This window comes from Ursus americanus, chromosome 27 (genome assembly GCF_024610735.1).
Source record: "Ursus americanus isolate L20-20 chromosome 27, mUrsAme1.1.p, whole genome shotgun sequence".
NCBI lineage: Eukaryota > Metazoa > Chordata > Mammalia > Carnivora > Ursidae > Ursus > Ursus americanus.
Genome location: NC_142153.1, coordinates 23,832,180 through 23,851,985, shown reverse-complemented (window position 1 = coordinate 23,851,985; position 19,806 = coordinate 23,832,180). Strand labels below are relative to the sequence as shown.

At 43.9% G+C, this 19,806-nt stretch overlaps 1 protein-coding gene across 7 annotated transcripts in view; it reads right to left on the bottom strand.

The window, feature by feature from the left end:
- Positions 1-6,169: 6,169 nt before the first annotated feature.
- The window catches only part of DLC1 (DLC1 Rho GTPase activating protein), a 401,280-nt gene continuing 387,643 nt past the window's right edge, over positions 6,170-19,806 (bottom strand). For all 7 annotated transcript variants that reach the window (XM_045810850.2, XM_045810849.2, XM_087856461.1 and 4 more), the window contains 9 exons: positions 19,275-19,451; positions 16,430-16,589; positions 16,111-16,309; positions 14,174-14,387; positions 12,476-12,590; positions 11,664-11,882; positions 10,656-10,873; positions 9,518-9,691; positions 6,170-8,763 (listed from right to left, as the gene is read on the bottom strand). In XM_045810850.2, coding sequence (XP_045666806.2) covers positions 8,643-8,763; positions 9,518-9,691; positions 10,656-10,873; positions 11,664-11,882; positions 12,476-12,590; positions 14,174-14,387; positions 16,111-16,309; positions 16,430-16,589; positions 19,275-19,451 — 1,597 coding nt within the window. In that variant the 3' untranslated portion in view covers positions 6,170-8,642. The remainder of the gene's footprint in view (positions 8,764-9,517; positions 9,692-10,655; positions 10,874-11,663; positions 11,883-12,475; positions 12,591-14,173; positions 14,388-16,110; positions 16,310-16,429; positions 16,590-19,274; positions 19,452-19,806) is intronic.

Below are 19,806 nucleotides of genomic sequence, written 5' to 3'. Positions count from 1 at the left end.
GGAAAAGTAGGTACTCGGATCTGGCCATCTCCCAAGTCCCGGGCACTCCAACCTTCTCCGACTCCACGGCCCCGAGGGTCTGACTCAGCAAGATACTTTTTATTAGCCTGTCCTTCCTCAACACCCCAGAAGAAGGCATGTTCCCTCCATTTTGAAAGCCACCCTTCCCCCCAGCGAGCCTGTGTTCCCCCACCCCCAAAGAGGGACTTTATTGTCCTCTGTGTATCCCTCCTCTCTCTATTGGTGGACTTCCTTTGTCCTCAAACCTATATATTCATGCCCCTTCGTTACTTCCAACCCAGCCTATGTGCCCCTGAACTTCAGAAAAATTTCCCCAAATCTACTTTCCCCGACTGCACCCCCATGGCTGTCTCCTTTACCTGCCCGACTTGCTGAGTGACTATTAGCTCTTGCCCCAATGCCTTACTACCTCCCATAATACTCCCTCTAGAACAATTTCAATAGTTCTCCTTGGCCAAAGTGGGCAAATGCTAAAGATCCTGGGGCCTGTCTAGCAGAGATAGGCTGAATATCTGTACGTTAATAGAAGCAAGAGAAACACAAAGTGATCTTTCTGCTTTGCACATTACAGGGATCCTAAGAAACTAATTTAAAAAGTTTTGTTTTTATAGGTTTCTTTTGGTTTTGGGGTTTTTTTTGGAGGATGTGGGGTGGGAAGGGGAGGCACATTCAGGTGTAAGAAATGACAGAAATGGAGAAGGAAAGGACTGAGGGAAGACAGAGGGAACAGCCAACTTAGGAGGCCAGGGGAGGGGCCTGGAGTCAGGCTGGTTTGCAGGACTGAGAGGGAAAAGCCACGGGAGAGACAAGGAAGAAATATGGCCAGAGGGAAACAGATCCACCTGACAAGAGGACAAGAGAAGGAAGAGGCCAAGACATTAGGGTGAAAAGTGAGGTAAGAAATGGCATTTCATCAGCCAACATGAAAGAGTCTGGCTCTTTGGGTGTCTCGCAAACCCAGAGGCAGAGGCTGGAGGGGTGGATCTGGACTTCAGGATTTTAGTGCGTGTATTTTAGTAATTAGAGACGCTGCGTTGGTCCTTCTTTTGTTTGCTTCCTTCTCACACTCCTTCTTTCTTCTTTTGTTGCTTAAATGAGGGTTTTGTTTTATTTGGAGGCACTGTTCCTCATATTCCCTGATTTTATCTCCATTTGTACTTTCCTTGGGATTAAGTGGGTTTAGGATCAGAGAAAACTAGAACGTGGATGACAGCAAATAAATGGAGTTAGTCTTTGAAGCTGCTTTCTTATTCTGTTAGGTCTACTGTGTCATGAAAAGGCGAAAATCACGAAAAAATGCCCTCCTCTCCCCCACCCCGCCCAGGTCCCTTGATGTCAGGCTAAACTATCCACTGAAGTCATTCAAAAGGGGAGTCCCTGGATAGTCCTGGTGGATGTCTCTGGGTAGAAAGCCCAACTAGAGATGTCCACTGGTGGCACTGAGGCAGAGATCAATCTGACTCAGGAGTGTTGGTGGCATTCGGTTGGTTAAAAACAAACCAACAAGCCAATAAACCAACAGCTATACCATTAGTCTGCAAACAGGTCACTTTGCTTCTGGAAAGTTAGCATCTTTTTTTTTTTTTTTATAAAGTGGCAGAAAAACATTCCATTTTCAGTGTTCTGGGTCTTAGAATAAAATATTCTCTATCTCTTTGAGATAATTGCAACATTTCACAGGGTCCTGGGGGTTCCGATTTCTTTTTGCTTTAATCATCTTTACAGACTGTGTGAACTTCCAAAATAAAGCTTGGCTTATCTTTGTTATTGGAAAAAATACATCCTATCAGCCAGCCCTTGAAGTCAGGAAAACGAGCTTCTCTGGAGGTGACATTAAATCCCCCATTTCCCTGATTAATTATCTCCTGTGCTAAGTGCTTGCTTGTGCAGGGTGAGGAAACTTCACTGAGCTTCCATGGAGGGAGTGGCTGGTCCTGGACGGCCTTTAGCCTTAAAGACCTTCGTAAGCTGCTCTTGCCTGAGAACACGCTCAGATCGCGAACTATCGAAGTTATTTCACACTTCTAAGAGGCTTCTAGCTTTGATTATCAGTTATACATAATATGCATTTTTACTGAAAATAAGAAAATAGATTATCTTAGTAAATTATACTGTTTAATCTGACAAATCTTTGACGACTTTGGAAAAGGATGGAGAATGTTAAGAAATAGCCCTTTGAGGCAAAATGCTAGGAACGTTTGGCGAAGACATATCCTTGTGTTGGAGTTGTTACCTCTGACTTTCAGGCTCAGACACCCCATTGTTACTAAACCCGGATCAGGAACCCCTGCCATGGGGGGTACCCTGGCCTCTGACAGCTATCACCGGGTGGTCAGTGTCACCACAATGAAAGGAAGCCTGGACACCAGAGTCAAGGAGACCGAGGAGACAGGCTCAGACCACGAAGGGACAACTGTTGTTTGTCCCAACAACATCTGTGAGGATGACTTTGCTTGCGGTAGCACAGCAGAATAATCTGAGTTATTAAACATTCTTTCAGATCAGCGACTTCTTTATCTCTGGTTTGGAAACGTACAAATACTCTAACAGCAAAGCAAAGAGGTCAATCAACTCAAGCTTGAGAAGCTCAGAAGCTGGCCATGGGCTGGAGGAGACGCAGTTTGAGTCTTGTGGCTGGTGGAATTCTGAGTGAGTTATCTGAGCTGAAACGTGGCCAGGGGATTTTAATAAATATTTACCATCTGCCTGCCTGCCTTCCTTCCTCCCTCCCTCTTTCCTCTTTCCCTTTCTTTCTTTCTTCTTTCTCCTTTCTTTCTTCCTCTTTCCTTCTTTCTTTCTTCCTTCCTTTCTTTTTCCTTCCTTCCTTCCTTCCTTCCTTCCTTCCTTCCTTCCTTCCTTCCTTCCTTCCTTCCTTCCTTCCTTCCCCTTCCCTCCCCTTCCCTTCCCTTCCCTTCCCTTCCTTTCTCTCTCTTCTTTCTTTCTTTCGGATTGTTATAGGTGGAAGAGAGAGATGGGAATTGGATTCCTTGGATATTCTTCGATCTTTAAAATAGGACTTGGCAAACACAGTAGCTGCTAGCTACATGTAGCTATTAAAATTTAAACTAATACAAAATTTAAATGAAAGCATTCAGCTTCTTGGTCACGTGAGCCACATTTCAAGTGCTCATCAGCCACACATGCCAGTGCCTAGCACCCTCTTAGCACAGAGAGGGAGTATTTCCATCCCGGCAGAATATTCTGTTGTACAGGCTGCTCCAAAATTTCTTGAGTCCCTTTGCAAATATTATGTAGCTACTTTATTTCTTTAAGGCTCCCGACCTCTTTGACCTTCTTCATTTATAAAACGAGTCTAAAAGATTTCCTTTCAAGGACTGCTATGCAATTTAAATGTGACATTGACTGTACGTAATGCATACGTCCCAGTACCTAGCACATTATAACACCCAGTACACGGCAGCTTAAGTCCGTTCAGACTTGAGCTAGACACACTTGTACTTGAAAGGTACCTGTAACCTACAAAGCTTTCTGAAACAGTTTCCTTGGGAACTAGACTATTTTTACAGGATCAAGTCACTCACCATGGTTGGTGAGAGCCATCCTCAGAGTCACAAAGAGAGGAAAGCTTTCTGCTTTCCAAAATGCTTTGTATCTTAAGAGGAAAGAGAGAGAAAGAAATGAAAATCCCCTATGAAGAGGAATGTTTCTAGCCCCGAACTAATTTTTTTTAAGTCCAATGAGATGAAAAATCTCTGCAAAGAGGTGTTTATACTATAGGTGTCAACACAGCCTTGGGCCCAGACAGGCAAACCGCCGCTCTAATGGGAACTGTGTATACACAGCAAGGGTAATTACTTTGGGCTACAGCTGCCAACGTGATTTAGCAAACTCCCTGCCTGCAAAGGATGGATCATCCCCTGGAGAATGGGCCCAAATTCATCGCAACTGCATAGACCTACCTGAGTTCCCCTGCCACGGGCTCTTTGAGGTCTTTTGTAATTTGCATTCCTTAGGCAAATGGAATTTAAATTCCTTAGGCAAATTTCATCCTGATGGAACACCAAGATGACATGCATGCCATGATCTCATTGTTGAGGATTTCTGCTTTACAATCATTAATGTATGCTTCAACAGGCAGGTGAGGTAAGGCATTTGGGCCCAATTCCACTTTGCTTTCACGAAAGCTCCTTTCCCTTTCACTAGCCCTTGCTTTTTAAAGCACCTTCACAAAGATCTCAGTTCTACTTCAAGAAATGCTTGCGTGTTGGGAAGGGCATGATGACATATTGCGGAAAGTCACAGGACCAGGGTTCTGGTCCCGGGCTGCAAGTTAAGAAGCCTGTAGGTAGATGTTCCCCTAGTACCCCTGAAGCAATGTGAGGTCAGAGGGGTTGGGTAGGTTGCAATCAGAGCACATATCTAATTGCTCCGGCTTACAGATGGGCGAGAATCTGTCCTCTGTTTCACAAGGAGGCCTACGTGGAATCTTTGTACATTTCAAATCAGATACTCACTTTGCAAACAGAACTGTAAGTTCTTTTCAACATTAACTTGAAGCCAAACCCTGCCTCATATTTACTTTTACCTATATAATATCACCTTCAGCATCTCAGTAGTAGGGATAATTTAATTTGAGACCTGGATTAATGGGATTATTTTGCTATGAACCTTCATTTTCCTAGAGTTCTCAATTCTGATGCTGGGGTCATGTGAATTGGCTGCTACGATGAGAAATTTACCTCCTGATTAGGGAAAGGTCAGCAAATGAGAGATGGTTGAGGCAGTGGACCTGGGCTGGAGTCTTGGCTCCTTCTTCTGGCTCTCGGGATCTTAATTTGTTACTACCTCTCTAAGGTACATCCTTATTTTAGAATAATACTTATGCTTCTTGGGGTATGTGTGAAGCTTAAATTAAGTGTGGAAAGTGGACAGAAATAAAGACCCATGATTGGTGCTATAAAGTTCTACACACCTCTGTAGCCTTTGTCTCTCCCTGTACACACACACAAACACAGACACACACATACCCCTAACTAGTGATGTTAGAAAGCACTGATTTGGATCATCTTAATTTTTCTTTAGACTTTACTTTTCAAAAATCTCACTTGCCTTCATCAGCTCTGAAAAAAAAAATCTCTTAAAGAACGATCTGATTTTCTTAGAATTTTCCAAGTTATTCTATCTATAAATTGGTGAGCAAGATGCTTTGAGTATAACTACCTTGAGTTTTGATCAATTAAGGTCTTAAGCCACCCACCATGAGTGCACAGGAGCCTGTCCCCAGAGTCAGGACATAGTACACGGTGTATCATTTCTGTTAGTGTCTATGAGCAGAGTGTAGCTCTGTGAGGACGAAGACGTTTTGCTCACTGCTGTGTCTTCAGTACTGAGCACAGCGTGAGGTAAACAGTAGGCATTGAATAACGGACTCAAGGAGTGGACAAAGTACATGGGTAGCCTAACAAAGCCAACCGCATCTTCAGTGGTGTCTGTAAGGACGTCTCCTCCCTCCTGGTAACCTTCTGCAGCCTGTCAAACAACTAAAGTCGTAGGTATTTCAGGCTTAAGATGGATGTTTTGAGATTTTTTGAGAAGAATATTTTATTTATTTGACAGAGAGAGCGAGCGAGAGCACACAGCAGGGGGAGTGTCAGAGGGAGAAGCAGGCTCCTCACTGAGCAAGGAGTCTGATGCGGGACTCGATCCCAGGAGCCTGGGATCATGACCTGAGCCAAGAGCAGACGCTTCACTGACTGAGCCACCCAGGCGCCCCGTGCTTTATTTTATTTAGCTCTGAAGAAACCAGGTCTGGAGGAAGAGAAAAAGAAACAGCCTTTGGTCTCTGTGTGTCTTTTAAAAATTATTGTGAGGTTTGGTTTTTTTCCCCTCTACTATGCCCAGACTGTTTGTCAAAATAAAACCTCTTCTAAAGTGGTATCAGTCTCTGAGAAACAAGATTATGATTAAAACTCCATCAAAAAGAACTCTTAATTTACAATCAGGGTCGACAACCTCTATACACAGCATCCATGTGTCTTCGCCAGTTTAAACTTTAAAATTCCATTAGGTTTAACCACGTCAACTCTCTGCAATCTTGAAACGGGCAGGGCTGCACCCCAGTGAGGGCTTCCGGCACACGGTGTCCTAGGTTCTCCCCCTCCTCAAATAATGGAGCTGATTCAATGAGTTCTGTTTAGCAAATAATAAATTTATTAGGTGCCTACAAGTACAAAACACTGAAAGCCGCTGTAGGGGGTTATAAAGATGTGTAGAAGAGCCCTGCCCTCAAAGAGCTTACAATCTGGGCGATGTGCCACAATTAGTAAGTCGTGGCAATAGCACTCGAGGTGACTTAGAGTTCCTGGAACATTCACATCCTTTGAATTCTCCTGTTGTCAAACATGTAAGGAATCCTTTCCACAGGAAAGCCGGACAGTGGGAAAGAGGCCTTTTGTGGACTTAAATGGTGACCTTGGCTTTGCTTATAAGCATCTTTCTCTCGCTGGCTCCTTGTTCTTGTAACCTTCTCCGCATCGTTTCCTAACGACCTTTGTTAGGAGAGAACCTCCACGCTTCCTGAACCTTCACCAGGGTTTCCTGTTTGTTAGCAAGTGGCTCAGTGGCAGTTTGGCCTTGAAATGATTTGCAGTCCGATGTTTCCTTCAGCAAATCTGATTTTCATTGTAGTTGATGCTAGAATGATATGCTTTTGCAATCTGTGGTTTTAAGGGTAGGAGTGAGATGCAGGACACAGGAAAGCAGGCCAGACCTTTCCCTTACTTTAAACATTTAATAGTGCACTTACGGATTATATTCTGTACAGATAGAGAGCAAGTTATAAACCTCTTATTTTTTTTTCACTTAGATTGTATTCACGTAAAGTGTATTTACATTAGGAAAAAAAAAAAGCCTTGAGGTACAAAACCCAAAAGAGTATCTGAGGTATAAATACAAGTATATTTTAAATAATAATTTTTATCATGCTTTATCTATGTTTGAAAGCACAGTGGACATGTGTACATGTTTATCTTAATAGAATGGTATATACAACATACAATCTTACAAATCTGAAAGCTATTAAAATTGAATATACAAGTATATCTTCATGAGGAACACTGATATCCAAAATACTCAAATTTTAAAACTCTAATCTCCCCCCCCACTGCTGCAATTCTTCAAAGAACCTTTGAAATAACACTGACAATGGTAACTAAATTATAACAAAATAAAAATCCTTCTTACAACTCTCATTCATACATTATTCACTTTGTTCCATACAAAATAAATTCACTAATACTGTCTCATGAGTCAATCATTACGGTTAAAGTAAAACCTGGACAAAGACCACCCACCCTTCCAAAGAACTGTGCTGGTGTTTTCTGGGTTTTTCCCCCGTGATAACTATTTTCCTTTACCACTCAAATATAGTCCAAGGGCATCATCATAAAGGAAAGAAAAAGATTTATAGGGAAAACAAAGCAAAAAAACCCACAAACAAAAAAGTTTGTAAAACCAGAAAAACTATTTGCCGAAAATGACAAGTCCAACAATTAAGTATGTGTAGCTTTCAGAAATGCTGTGAATAACAACAATCAACACCTGTTGTTAAATTTTAATACCGTGGGTTAAATTTACAAGGATTTCCTTGGGACATACATAGTTTCCTATGTTTTCAGTGTGTCTTCAAGAGTTTCGGGTATAAACATGAAAATGCAAAGCATTCCAACAGGTAAAAAGTTCCGAGGCTTGATTCAGGAGTAGATGTTAGGGTGTTCAGTCGTTACATCTTGACTTATAAAACAAACACAAAAACCCCAAATAAAACTCTGCTATGGAGCTAGTAAGGGCGAGGGGTAGGGGGTAGTTTCTTCCCTGAACTAATCTCTACTGGTTAAAAACTCTATCACTATTTGCAATCAGGTCTAAAGCCAACTGTGTTTGGAAGGGACCCTGGAATCAAGCGACTACGATTACTTTTAAGGAAAGAGGAGGTTGGTAAAAAAGGAATGTGCTTAATACCTCGGGAAAAAAAAAATGAATGAACAAGGGTGTTGGGTCCCGTTTCTGGATGGGTCCACGGGCAGTCAGATATCCCAGGTCAAACTGAACCTGACGCATCAGAATCCTTCTTGGAGGCGTCCCAGTGTGCCAGACACTGCATCCGACGTACACGTCTCTGCCATTCAGCCAGCAACAAACACACATCCACACACTCCCCTGTGCAAACCCTTCTTTGCTCATCTCCGTGAGAAACAGGTCCAAGAGTACCGACTATTCCAGTGGATACACCAGTCCCGCCACACGCTGCAAATAAAATGACATAGGTACACATACACCAGTATCACAAGACAACGAAGTATCTTCATTATTTTCCGTTACGTATTTATAGTTTTGCTTCTCAGAAGCAATTTGAATAAGAATACTTTTTTTTTTCTTTTGCACAGTCTTATATATTCCAGTCAAGGTCTATAATCTAGACCCTCAACAAACAGGAAGCAGCTTTAAAAATGTCTTAAAATCGCTACAGTTGATCCCCACACTCCAACGTATAGTTTTCTCAGTTTCAGGACTAGACTCAGAACCCATTCTTCCAAGGACCGGCAAAGGGCTTTCCAGAAACAACCGTCCGGACGGTGCACACAGCCGCTCGGCTTCAGTAATCACCTAGATTTGGTGTCTTTGGTTTCAGTGTTCTGATTGCTGAAAGAGTCTCGGATCTTCACGACTTCGGCGGCACACAAATGTCCAAAGGATTTTGTGTACCACTCTGGCATGTGGCCCCTGCAACGGAAAGGAAAAGCAGAAGGGTTCTTCACTTTGGAAAGCACTGAAAGAGGCCAGATGGAGTTCCGAGTACATTTCCACGTCTTGGTCCAGAAGCTGCACAAGCAAAGATTACTCCTAGTATTCCAAGGTAACCTCCTGGCTCAGCCATTACACTTTTGGAACCAGAGTTTCTCAAGCAACCATATATTGAGTACAGATACTGAGTGACATCATTCAGGGAAGCTTTAGTGTATAGAACAAAAACAGACCACACAGATGGTTGACAGAGTACCGAGAGGTAAAGACTGCGAATGAGAATTTAACCACTCTGGAAAGTTTTGAGAGGTGCATGTTTTGGCTGTACTGCTGAATTGCAAGAGTTTTCTGATATGAACACAGAGTCATCAATGGCACAGGGTATAGGCCTGATTAATTACTAAAACATTATATATATTCATATATATTCACCTTTTCAAACACCTTTGAATACAAAATGAGAATCACCGGCGTGCTAGTTCAGACTCTCATTTCCTACGGCTTTACATGCATGACAGAAGCAGCGTATTAGCACTTTCTCTAAGGGATCGAAATTCGGAAGCAGGCCCCCAAGGACCAAGAAACAGGAAGGTGTTACTTTATAAAAACTGCTCTTTAGGGAGTAGACAAGATACAATGAAGGGTTCATTTAAGCCATTCTCTGTATCAGACAAAAAGTCTCATCTTCCTCATGACCCTCACCATGTCACAAAAAATCAGAATCAGAACGTACCTTAGGTCGGCTCTGCACATGTACGTGAGTTTGGATTTCCCTGCCCCGCAGGGTTCGATCAAATACCTGGAGAGGAGCACATTGACTCTCACCCCCACCACAGGTGCCCGGTCATGATCCACGGATGTGAGTAAAAGGGCACATGCCCCCTTCGGTAAATTAGTCCTCCATGTTCTGTAGAGACAAAATCAGAGGGAAAAAGATGGAATCTCCTAGAAGCCAAGTTGAAAATGGGCCCCGCTATCAGAAGAGACAGCTGAGGGGCAGGGGCAGTTCCTATGCTGTGTGACCCAGTCCTGGATTGATGGCATCCCCTGAACTACTATTGCCCAAGGGCTCTCGAATGAGTAACTGCACACAGAGCCGCTACAGTGCGTATATACTCACACGTCAGTTGAAAGAGACCCAATATGAAGTGTGACTGAAAACCATTTTTACATTTCACAAATGTATTAGCACATGCATAACCAAACGAGCACTGCTCTGTTGGAAAGCTCCGGACGAATGATGTGCTGTTTCCTCAAAGATTTTTGGAATTCCTCGTTCGATAATGTCTCCAGAGAATTTATGAATTACATATAATTCAGCTTTAATCATAGCTCACTTGGGACTTAAATGTGATTTCCTGGCTTATGCATTCACTAGCTATTTCTAGCAAGAAAATCCATCCTAGAAGAGGCAAGAATCTGCTACCAATGAGCATATTCAATAGAATGTGCCTCTATTCCTTTATTGTGTTTTTAAAAATTTTTAAAAAGACTTTTTTGTTTGAGAGACAGTGAGAGAGCATGAGTGGGAAGAGGAGCAGAGAGAGGGACAAGCAGACTGCACTGAGCAGAGCCTGATGTGGGGCTCAATCTCATGACCTGGAGATCATGACCTGAGCCAGAATCAAGAGCTGGATGCGTAACCAACTGAGCCACCCAGGCGCCCTGAATGTGCCTCGATTCCAAAAGTGTTCAGACTATTTTTAGGGATGAACACACTATAAGAATACATACAGATATGTTTTCCATATCTGGAAGGATTCAACACTATTTCAGAGGCATACCTTCTATTTTACATAATTTTACCATCTTATCACATTCAGTGACACCAGGCGCATCCTTGCTACAGTCATCCGTTTGGAAGCTCTCACCTCAAAACAACGTAGTCCCGAGCAGGGTGGGGCGCCATACTGTTTTGGACATACTGGTAAATTTCAGTTTGGCTGTCCAGGATTTCAATCACTTTGCAGTCCAACAGGTCTACGTCCCACAGGTGCTGCTCTTTAAGTAGGCGCTTCAAGATTTCCTCAGGCAGAGCAGGGACTTCGATGGTTGACCGCCAAAGCCTCAGAGGAGGTCCTTCGCTCACCTGAAAAGAGGATGTATTTTTCAGTGCTAAGACAATTCACACATACCTACATTTCGAAGGCAAATTGCCAGCTGTATTTACAGTCATGTGTTTAGAGGCTAATTATTATCTATATGCTGGTATTCCCAAGTATATTCAAGAGCGGGCCAGAAAACCTGACCTTGGACCAATTTTCTGGTCCAAATTGTTAACATTCATTTTCCTGGGACTCCTATTAGGGTCAGTGCAATAAAATGAGGTCATTTATCTGCACCCTAATGCCTGCATGTCCATCCAGATGCTCTGTTTATTTCTTTTCCAAGTGGTAGAGACAGGGTCAAGAAATACTATCATGGGCCTATCATGCTAAGCCATAGAAGATGTCCCTGCCCTCAAGGGGCTTTTAGTCCTAACAACTTAATTTCTCCCCCCAAATAATCCCCACTCATTAAAGGGCCAAGAAAAGAGTGGCTGAGAATAGAGGAGCGTGCAAGGGGATGGAAAAACCTAAGCATGTCACAGAATGCCCTAAAGCCCAATACATCTAGCCCAGGGAATGGTACTGTGATTCTGTGGAACCAACGGATTTCAGTAGATGGCTCCTCCAACAAGCGTGAGATACTGTGATTCCTTGCTGACCTGGCTTCCACTCTTCCCTGGAGAACTGAATCACCTGGCTGGCCAGGTCTACAAGGAAGGAATGGGTGACAGATGCCCACAGAGAGGTGAGCTGGCCACAGGGTCTTGCCTCTGATGAATCTGAATCCTGACTGCTAGAACTCGACTGGCTGACGACAGGGCCAAGACTTACCTTCTTGTAGGATAGCTCGGCCTGCTCAGACGTGGAGTAGCTGACCCAGCCTTTAAACTTCTCCTTGACCTCTTTAAACAGGCTATCCACACAGTCCTGGAGGAAGTGCTGGTAGTCAGCCGACTCGTCATGACGCAGGCGTCCCAGTGCTTCTAGAGTGAGGGGCTTCAGCTCCTGTTCCGTGTAGGAATTCCGACATCGACTCATTTCCTCAGGAACCTGTGGGGGATGTGAGAGACCAAAAGGAGGTGAGTGTGCCTGTACTCGTGACCGATGCCCATCAGTGGAAGGGGCGGTGCAGGGACAACACACTGGGTTCTCAGGGCAGCGGGCACTCCAGCTGCTGTTTCCAGCACACTGAGGAGTGGGCCTGCCAACCTCCCAGGTTGTATCCTGAGGATACAAACACATCACCTTCATAAACGTATCTAAAAAGCCTACTCTCATGTAAGGTGTTCTTCTGCTTTGGAAAGTCACAGTAGGAGGGTAAATGACAAATACGGGCTTACATGGAGGAGGACAGGCTTCTCAGACACAGAATTTATTTCGGATCATTGGTTGCTTTCGCTTCTTAAGTCAAGGGTGTGGAGATAGGCAAGTTTCAGTGCTAATGCATTAACTCTAATGAGCTTATACATTATAAAATAAGTAAGATGTTCTTAGAAAAGGAAAGAAACAGACATTCTTGAGCTATGTATATAATCTCCAACTATGGAAAGATCTTTTGGTAAGGTATGAACTGATGGGGCCTAGATTTTGTCCTAACGATTTACGTCATCCTCAACCAATCGCAAGGCTCCCCAACTCCTTACCTGGAAAAGCTTTTTGCACTCAGCAATCATATGGGCCAGACCCTGAGTGGCGGCGAGGTTTTCATTCAAATCTTTCTGATCTGGTTTGCCCAAACTTTGTTTTCTTTGCATTACCCTAGGCAGAAGAAATAAGGGAGGGGGAAGATTCAAATATTTATGCATTTTTAATTAATGTGTTATTCTAGGAAACCCAAAGGAGAGGGAAAAAAAAAACATTTTACTGGAGCCTATGTGCTACTAGGAGGCTCAAGAGAGCTTTACTTTGGTCACTAAAATTCCTCAGTTTTATCAGCAAAGCACAAAAAACATGAAAGGGACTGTTTTCAGTGAGATCTGGGCTGTTTAAGGCCGTCATGTTAAACAGGTTCCTACTTAAATAGGGCAGCGGGGAAGGTCTATGTATGTTGGGGGGGAGACAGAAAGGCAGCTTCAAGGGGTGCGTGGAGAGGAGGCACTGTACGATGCAGTAAATAGTGTCACTATTCTTTTAGTTTAAATAAATAAAGTCCCCTTCCTGAAGGTGAGGGGCCCATCTATTGTTTCCTAGAGGTTCTGTCTTAATCTTATCTGATCTCTGTCTTCTGCTCCTCTCTAGTTCCCTATCCTATTGAAGATGGAATGCCTCAGTTCACGTGAGAACTAGATAAAAAGATACTTTAAGTATCGTATGGCTTTCAACAGCAACGCTAACTTCCACTAGCACAACTAGGCCTCAGGCCTGTAGCAAAGGAGTGTCTCTCGAGTATCTTTAGAGCTGAGGACAAGGATCAGCGGATGGGTTCAACGTAAGAGGTTAAGCCCAGTTAGTGCCTCCTTTCTTCCCTGCTCTGCTGTGAGGCCCTTACGTGAAATATTCACGGCAGTAAGAAGCTCCAATGGCCTCTGCCATTTCCCTGTCAGCTGTGGGAAGTTACTTATTAAACTGACCCTCCCTGCCGCCTCACTTCCCAGCCAGGATCTTCACCTCCTATGATTGTTACAAGGATTAAATAAGAGAATGAATGTCAAGGGTGTAGTCCTGTGGTTGTGCTGAGCAAATATCAGCCTTTGATACTTTCCAGATCCTCTGACTTCGTCTTCAGCCACTCCCAGCTCATATACACCCAGGGAGAAACTTTGCACACAATTGGCTTAGGCCCGGTCCTGGCTTTGAGGCTCAATGTTATCCTTAGTTCTTTTAGACCCAGCTAATTACCTTAACAACGTCCAGCACAGGCTGGGGGCTTGTCTTTCTTGACCCTGAAGAAGCCAGGGCAGCAAGGACCTTATTCCCATCCAGTTTGGGAGGTCAGTTACACGGTTACAATACATAACAAATACCTTGGTGAGGAAAATGTGACCTGTGTTTTTATAAAATCTGAAAGGATGAAACAAACAAACAAAAATCCGCATGATGTTTTGCCGGCAGAAAGCGTGACGGCAAGGTCACGAGGATTAGGGCAAACACTGGCCACGGCAAGGCGCGTATCCAAACCTCTCTCTCATAACCTGCTTGCCGCCAGACTGTCTAGAAAGTCACAGCCCCGGGGCTGAGAAGAAAGGAGGGAAGTACGGGGGTTGTGAAGCAGGGAGGCAAACTCCTTTTTGCTTGACTCAGGTGTGAGTCCAAGAAACACACGGGGACAACGGAGAAGGAAAGGTAGGCTGTCCCGGTCTGAAGAACAGAGCATGTGTGTGCACATCTCGCTGGACCCGTACCTTGGAGAAGAATTCTCTCTCTTCAGGGTGTTCAGGTGGAAAAGGGAAGGCGCTAGGCACACAGCCAGGTTGGTGGGAGTCATCTGGTTTTCTTTTACAGCTGCTGTGACATCGCTCAAGAAATAAAGAAGGGTCTGTAGGACCTCCCGGTTCTCATCAGGCAGGAGCATAATGGCGGCCTTGATGGCCTGGAGGCGCTGGTCCTTGGGCACACCTGTACAACACCAGCATTTCCCTGTCAACTCAGTGCTTTTCCACGCACGTTGCAAGAACACGTCCCAAAGCAAATATCAGCCCCAACGACCTCAGCTCAGTTCTGAACAAGCACTTGCAGAGAGTGTACTTGAGGTTAATATGGAAGAAATTAGGGACCACCACCAGCGTCACTACCCTCAAGTATTTCCTGCCTGTGGAGGAGTCAAAAAATTTTCAACACCCACAATGCCAATATCCTCCTTAATTCACCTCGGAGTTCAACTCCAGATATGATGCCTGTTCTTTTGGTTTACAGAATTAGTTTTTCTAAGTATTTTTTTAGAAATCCTTAGTTTACCATTCTCGATTACCAAAAACATTACACACATTTATACTTTGATTTGGTCTCAGTGAAAAATCGTATCTAAGATATGTACGAAGGGACAAAAACATTCTCAGCCTTTACACAAAATGTTCAGTATGTCTGGGGACTTTCCATAATTATAACTGATCTGCTCATTTGTAAAATGTGGAAAGGAAGCTGCTAAAATACTCACTTGAAACAACAGCTATTTTTACTAGTAATTTCTTTAAGTTTTGGAAAGCATACGGAGAGACGATTATAAAAATATATGCTTGAGAAACAAGTCAGTAAAATAACATACATGTAGAAAATGCTGGGCCCAACCTTCAGGCCTCCTTTACTACGCCAATCTGTCTTTCAGGAGGCATGTGGTGGAAAAATCAAGTCACTCAAGTGCAGCTCCATAGGACAAACTGATTAAAACAGCTCCATGGTTACAATACATAACAAATACCTTGGTGAGGAAAATGTGACCTGTGTTTTTATAAAATCTGAAAGGATGAAACAAATAATGAAATAATCCAGACCAGCTCCATTTCTCATAAAATGAAGTCCAACGCGCTGGTTTAAAGACAATTTGAGCACGAAGAGAGAAGCTGCTTTTATATTACATTGCTGTAACACCACACTGAGCCAAGAAAAACACGGGGCTGTAAATGCTGTAATCCTGACCTTGATCATTAATTTAGACAACTGTTTGCTTTAAGCTTTACTTAAAAGTGAGAAGGGCATGGGTATTGTTGTCCCAAGTATTTCTGGCAGAAGCTGAGATGTGTAACAGAAAAAGATTATTTATTCATTTTACAGCAAGATAAAACACACAGACACCTGTGAAGTTTTAAACACAACAGGCCCTGCTAGATAGCTGCGAATCAACAGAAGTATCTTGGTACCTGCTCTTCTAAGCATCTTAGATAACACTGTTCTAGAAACAAATGAAAGCATGAGCTCCTGGATCATAATGGAAGAATGTGAGGAGCACCTGGGTGGCTCAGTCGGTTAAGCACCCATCTCCTGATTTCGGCTTAGGTCATGATCTCAGGGTCATGAGATCGAGCCTGACATCGGGCTCTGCACTTGGCGTAGAGTCTCCCTAAGTTTCTCTCTTTCTCTCTCCCTCTGCTCCAAACCCCCCAAAAGAATGTAAGAGTGTGTAACTGCTCCAGTAATTAGAGAATAAGGGAAATCTATTTTTGCATTATGCAACGGGTATACAGAAACCTGTTCCACAAACAAGGAGAAAAGGAAGAAATCGATGACACATATTTCCAAGAGGTCATCGTGTGGGTCCAAAAGAACGGTGTGAAAGGAAGCCACAGGTTTCTGCTGGTGCCGCTTTTCCCCAAGGCCAACAATGTGGAGATCAGAGGACACTTACACTGATAGATCTGTAGAAAGGTTTCTGAGAGTTTGTTCGTCATCAGTGGCTCAGGAAGGTCTCGAAAATACTGCTTCAGCATGTCCGCCACATCATAAGCAGACTGCCCCTCGTAGCTGACACAATCTATAGCACTTTCATTCATCTGGCGCAGAGCCTGAATCCGCGATTTGACACCGGATTTTCTAAAAAGCCCGACCTGTTGGAAGAAAAACATTACACGTCAGGATAGGAGCAACATTTCCACTACAGAATTATGAACGGAAGCATGAGTCCGAGGCCCCACGACTCCGTGGGACCTGTGCGCAGTGGGCCTCACCTGATCCAAACAATGGTTGCGAAGGTAGCGCATGGCCTGCTGGATGCTCTGGGGCAGGGGCTGTCCTGTGCGCTGCACATTGACCGTCAGAGGGACCCCGAACACATTCCGGTCCTTGTAGTCTGGAACCTTGATCCTTTTCATGAACTTGGGCACAGCCCTATTTAAAGAACAGTAGTGAGAGTGGGGAGAGATGTTTATTTGTATACTCTTATCCATCTTTGCAGGTAAACCCTGTGGGCTTCGCATCTGTGCTATTAAGGTGGCTATTTAAATAAAATGACAAATTTAGTTCCTCAGTTGTATTAGCCACGGTTCAAGCAGTCACGAGCCATCTTGTGGCCAGTATCTACCACACAAGCAAATACAGAACATTTCCACAGTCATAGTTCCGTGGGATAGTGTTATTCTGGATCTTCCAAGAGTTGGGGGCTACGAGACCCAGAACATTTTCTCTGTTGGGGATTCTCCTTCCACTATTATTTCTGAGAACTGGGTCTATATCCTTAAGGGAGCTGATGGGCTTCCTTACAAAATGGCAGCATGGGAAGGAACAGAAACAGAAAACAACATTCAAGACCCTATGAGGTGCTTCACAACAGAATCTGAAAAACATGTTCCTGTTTGTTCTGTAAATGGACAAGAATCATTTCTAAGTGTTTGATGACTTTCAAAGCATTTAAGGTATAAAAGGATCATGTAACGCTAAATGAGAAAATAGCAAATACACGGTGTTGGTCCAACATAATGAGAACCAACTCCAGAGCTCAACAGTGGGGGCCAAGCTAATGACCCGAAGTCAAAATAAATTCTCCTGCTGATGACCCTGGAGAGTATAACATCTTTAGGTTTCTAAAGGAAGATGGAAAAGAACAATGAAGGTTTTGTGAGCCTACGCTAGGCTCCCTGGAGTCCTAAAACCAGGTCTAGCCCCAGCAGTATACAGAACAGCAGGAAACCGATGTCATGCATTTAATGCTGTCAAGCAGAAATTTCAGCTCTACAAGTGACCTCTCTAAATGGGACAAGAAAGGGCAAGGCCAAACAGGAAAAGAACTTTGTGCAGAATTTCTCCCTATTCCATGGATCCCACAATGCAAGGCTTTTACATTTGGTTTAGACTCACTGGAGAAACTGACCAGAACTCAAGAAGTATTACGGACTTTCAGATTCTTGAGGGTTTGGTGGGAAGGGGGTGGGCAACTCAGAAACGAGAATGTAAAATATGTACTTTTAAATAGCCAGTAGGGAAAACAGGCCTCTAAGCACAGTGGAACACTGCAGAAGACAGGCTGCTTTGACCTCTGAGGGCTTCCCGACGGCCACGACACGTTACTGTTTATAGCCCTACGAAAGGTAAAACTAAAGTGCAGAGCCAAATTTGTATTTCCATACAGTTAAGTATATGGTATCATGGCTATAAGTGTGTATAATACTCGCTTTGTCGGGGGAGAAAAGCCCACCGGCGGAATGTGCAAAGAACACATTACGATCTCCACAGAGAATCTGAAGCATGCGGGGATAAACCGGTCAATACTTATTTCTGTCATTCAGAACAAACAACTTCTGTATTTAGCAAGGCTCACATAATAACAGCCTTTGAACGGGAGGTGCTTTGATGCTGAAGTTAAACTCACTACGAGTCCTGAGGAGAGGAGGAGCTGGAGAGAGAAAGAACACTTATGCTGCTTTGCCCACTCTCCCGGGCACCGCTGGTTGCTACTAAGGGAAATGGGCTGCTTCTCCATTTTTATAAAAAGCAGAGGTTGGGCAACTGGGATGCTGAACACTCAGAAGAATGGAAAGACTTACAGATACCCAGCGGACGCTGTGAAATGCACTTGCATGCCAATCTGGAAGCAGGTCTCTTCTTTGCACTGACAGCAGAGAAGTTACGGTATGCACACATTAGGTCTCATCCATGACCCATCCAGCCTAATGGTCTCCGTCTCATGTTGCAGACACCAAGGGTTGTATTTTTGAAAGTAATTACGAACAGTTCATCTGATGAATTTTACCTTTGTGTATATTTTAGTGTATAATATCTTAGAGTAGTGAATTCCTTATATTTATTACTCACTGTTTAAGAGTCTTTATTGGAAAAAACATAACCTAAATTTTTTAGCACAGGTAGATTTTTGAGTGATGCTTCAATATTTACATCAAAAACAATTTCTAAAAACATACACAAGGAGTATTATAAGGCCAGATGCTGTACACCAAACATTTCAAGGTTGGTCTCAACATCCTATGATCTGAACAAAATTTTCCCTTGCTTCCTTCCATAAGTATGATCTGATACTATACATATATTTACCTATGGTGGGCTGTTCCTTTTTTTTCTTAAGATTTATTTATTTTAGAGAGAGAGAGAGACAGTGTGAGCAGGGGGAGGGGCAGAGAGAGAGGGAGAGGGAGAGAATCCTCAAGCAGACTCCCTGCTGATTGCGAAGCCGGATGAGGGGCTGGATCTCACGACCCTGAGATCATGACCTGAGCCAAAATCAAGAGTCGGATGCTTACCTGACAGAGCCACCCAGGCGCCCCTGGTGGGCTATGCCTAACACTGGGCAGGAGGCACCGATACTGCGTGATGGAGCAGCAGTGCATTCTCACGCCAACAACCGGCGGTTTGTCAATCCGAGAGCTGCAACTCCCTCAACCAATCCCACCACTAATTCCCCAAAGTGAGACTGGCTTGAGCAGTATCAAATATGGCCTCAAGAAGGCAGATTAATTAGGATGACAGTTACCTCTAAAGGCCACAATACTCGGTGTTGGGACAGCTTCAAGGAGCTGACCAAAAACATTTCCAATTAGTTTACTGAGCACAGTGAACCCTTACCAGCTAAAACCATGCTTATTAGAAGGTGTGTATTTCTCCAGCAGGGCGGTTAACTTTAGGAGCGAGTATTTCTGCAGCAAGTTCATCTGGGCCACTGACTGGCAGTTAATCTGCAGTGATACGGAGTTTAAGCTCGGCCGATGGGAGCTCTGGAAACTGTGCCATCTCAGCCTGTGCCTGTGGAGAAGACCGGGGGAGGGTGTGAGTACGAGCACTTTTTAACAGGTAGACACAACACCAGCAGTGGCTGCTCACTGGACTCTTAGGAACGGAGAAGACCCAACTCCCATCCCATTCTTTTCCCTTCCCCGCTGTGGTAAAGTACACATGACATAAAGAACCATCTTAACCACTGCTAAGTGTACAGCTCAGAGGCCTTGAATACCTTCACACTGTTGTACAACCATCACCACCAACCACCCTCAAGACTTACTTCCTCTTCCCAAACGGAAACTCTATGCCCGCTAAACAATACCCGTGCGTTTTGGATGTTAGAATCTCCTGGTCTGTCACTTTTCTTGGGAACCCCCAG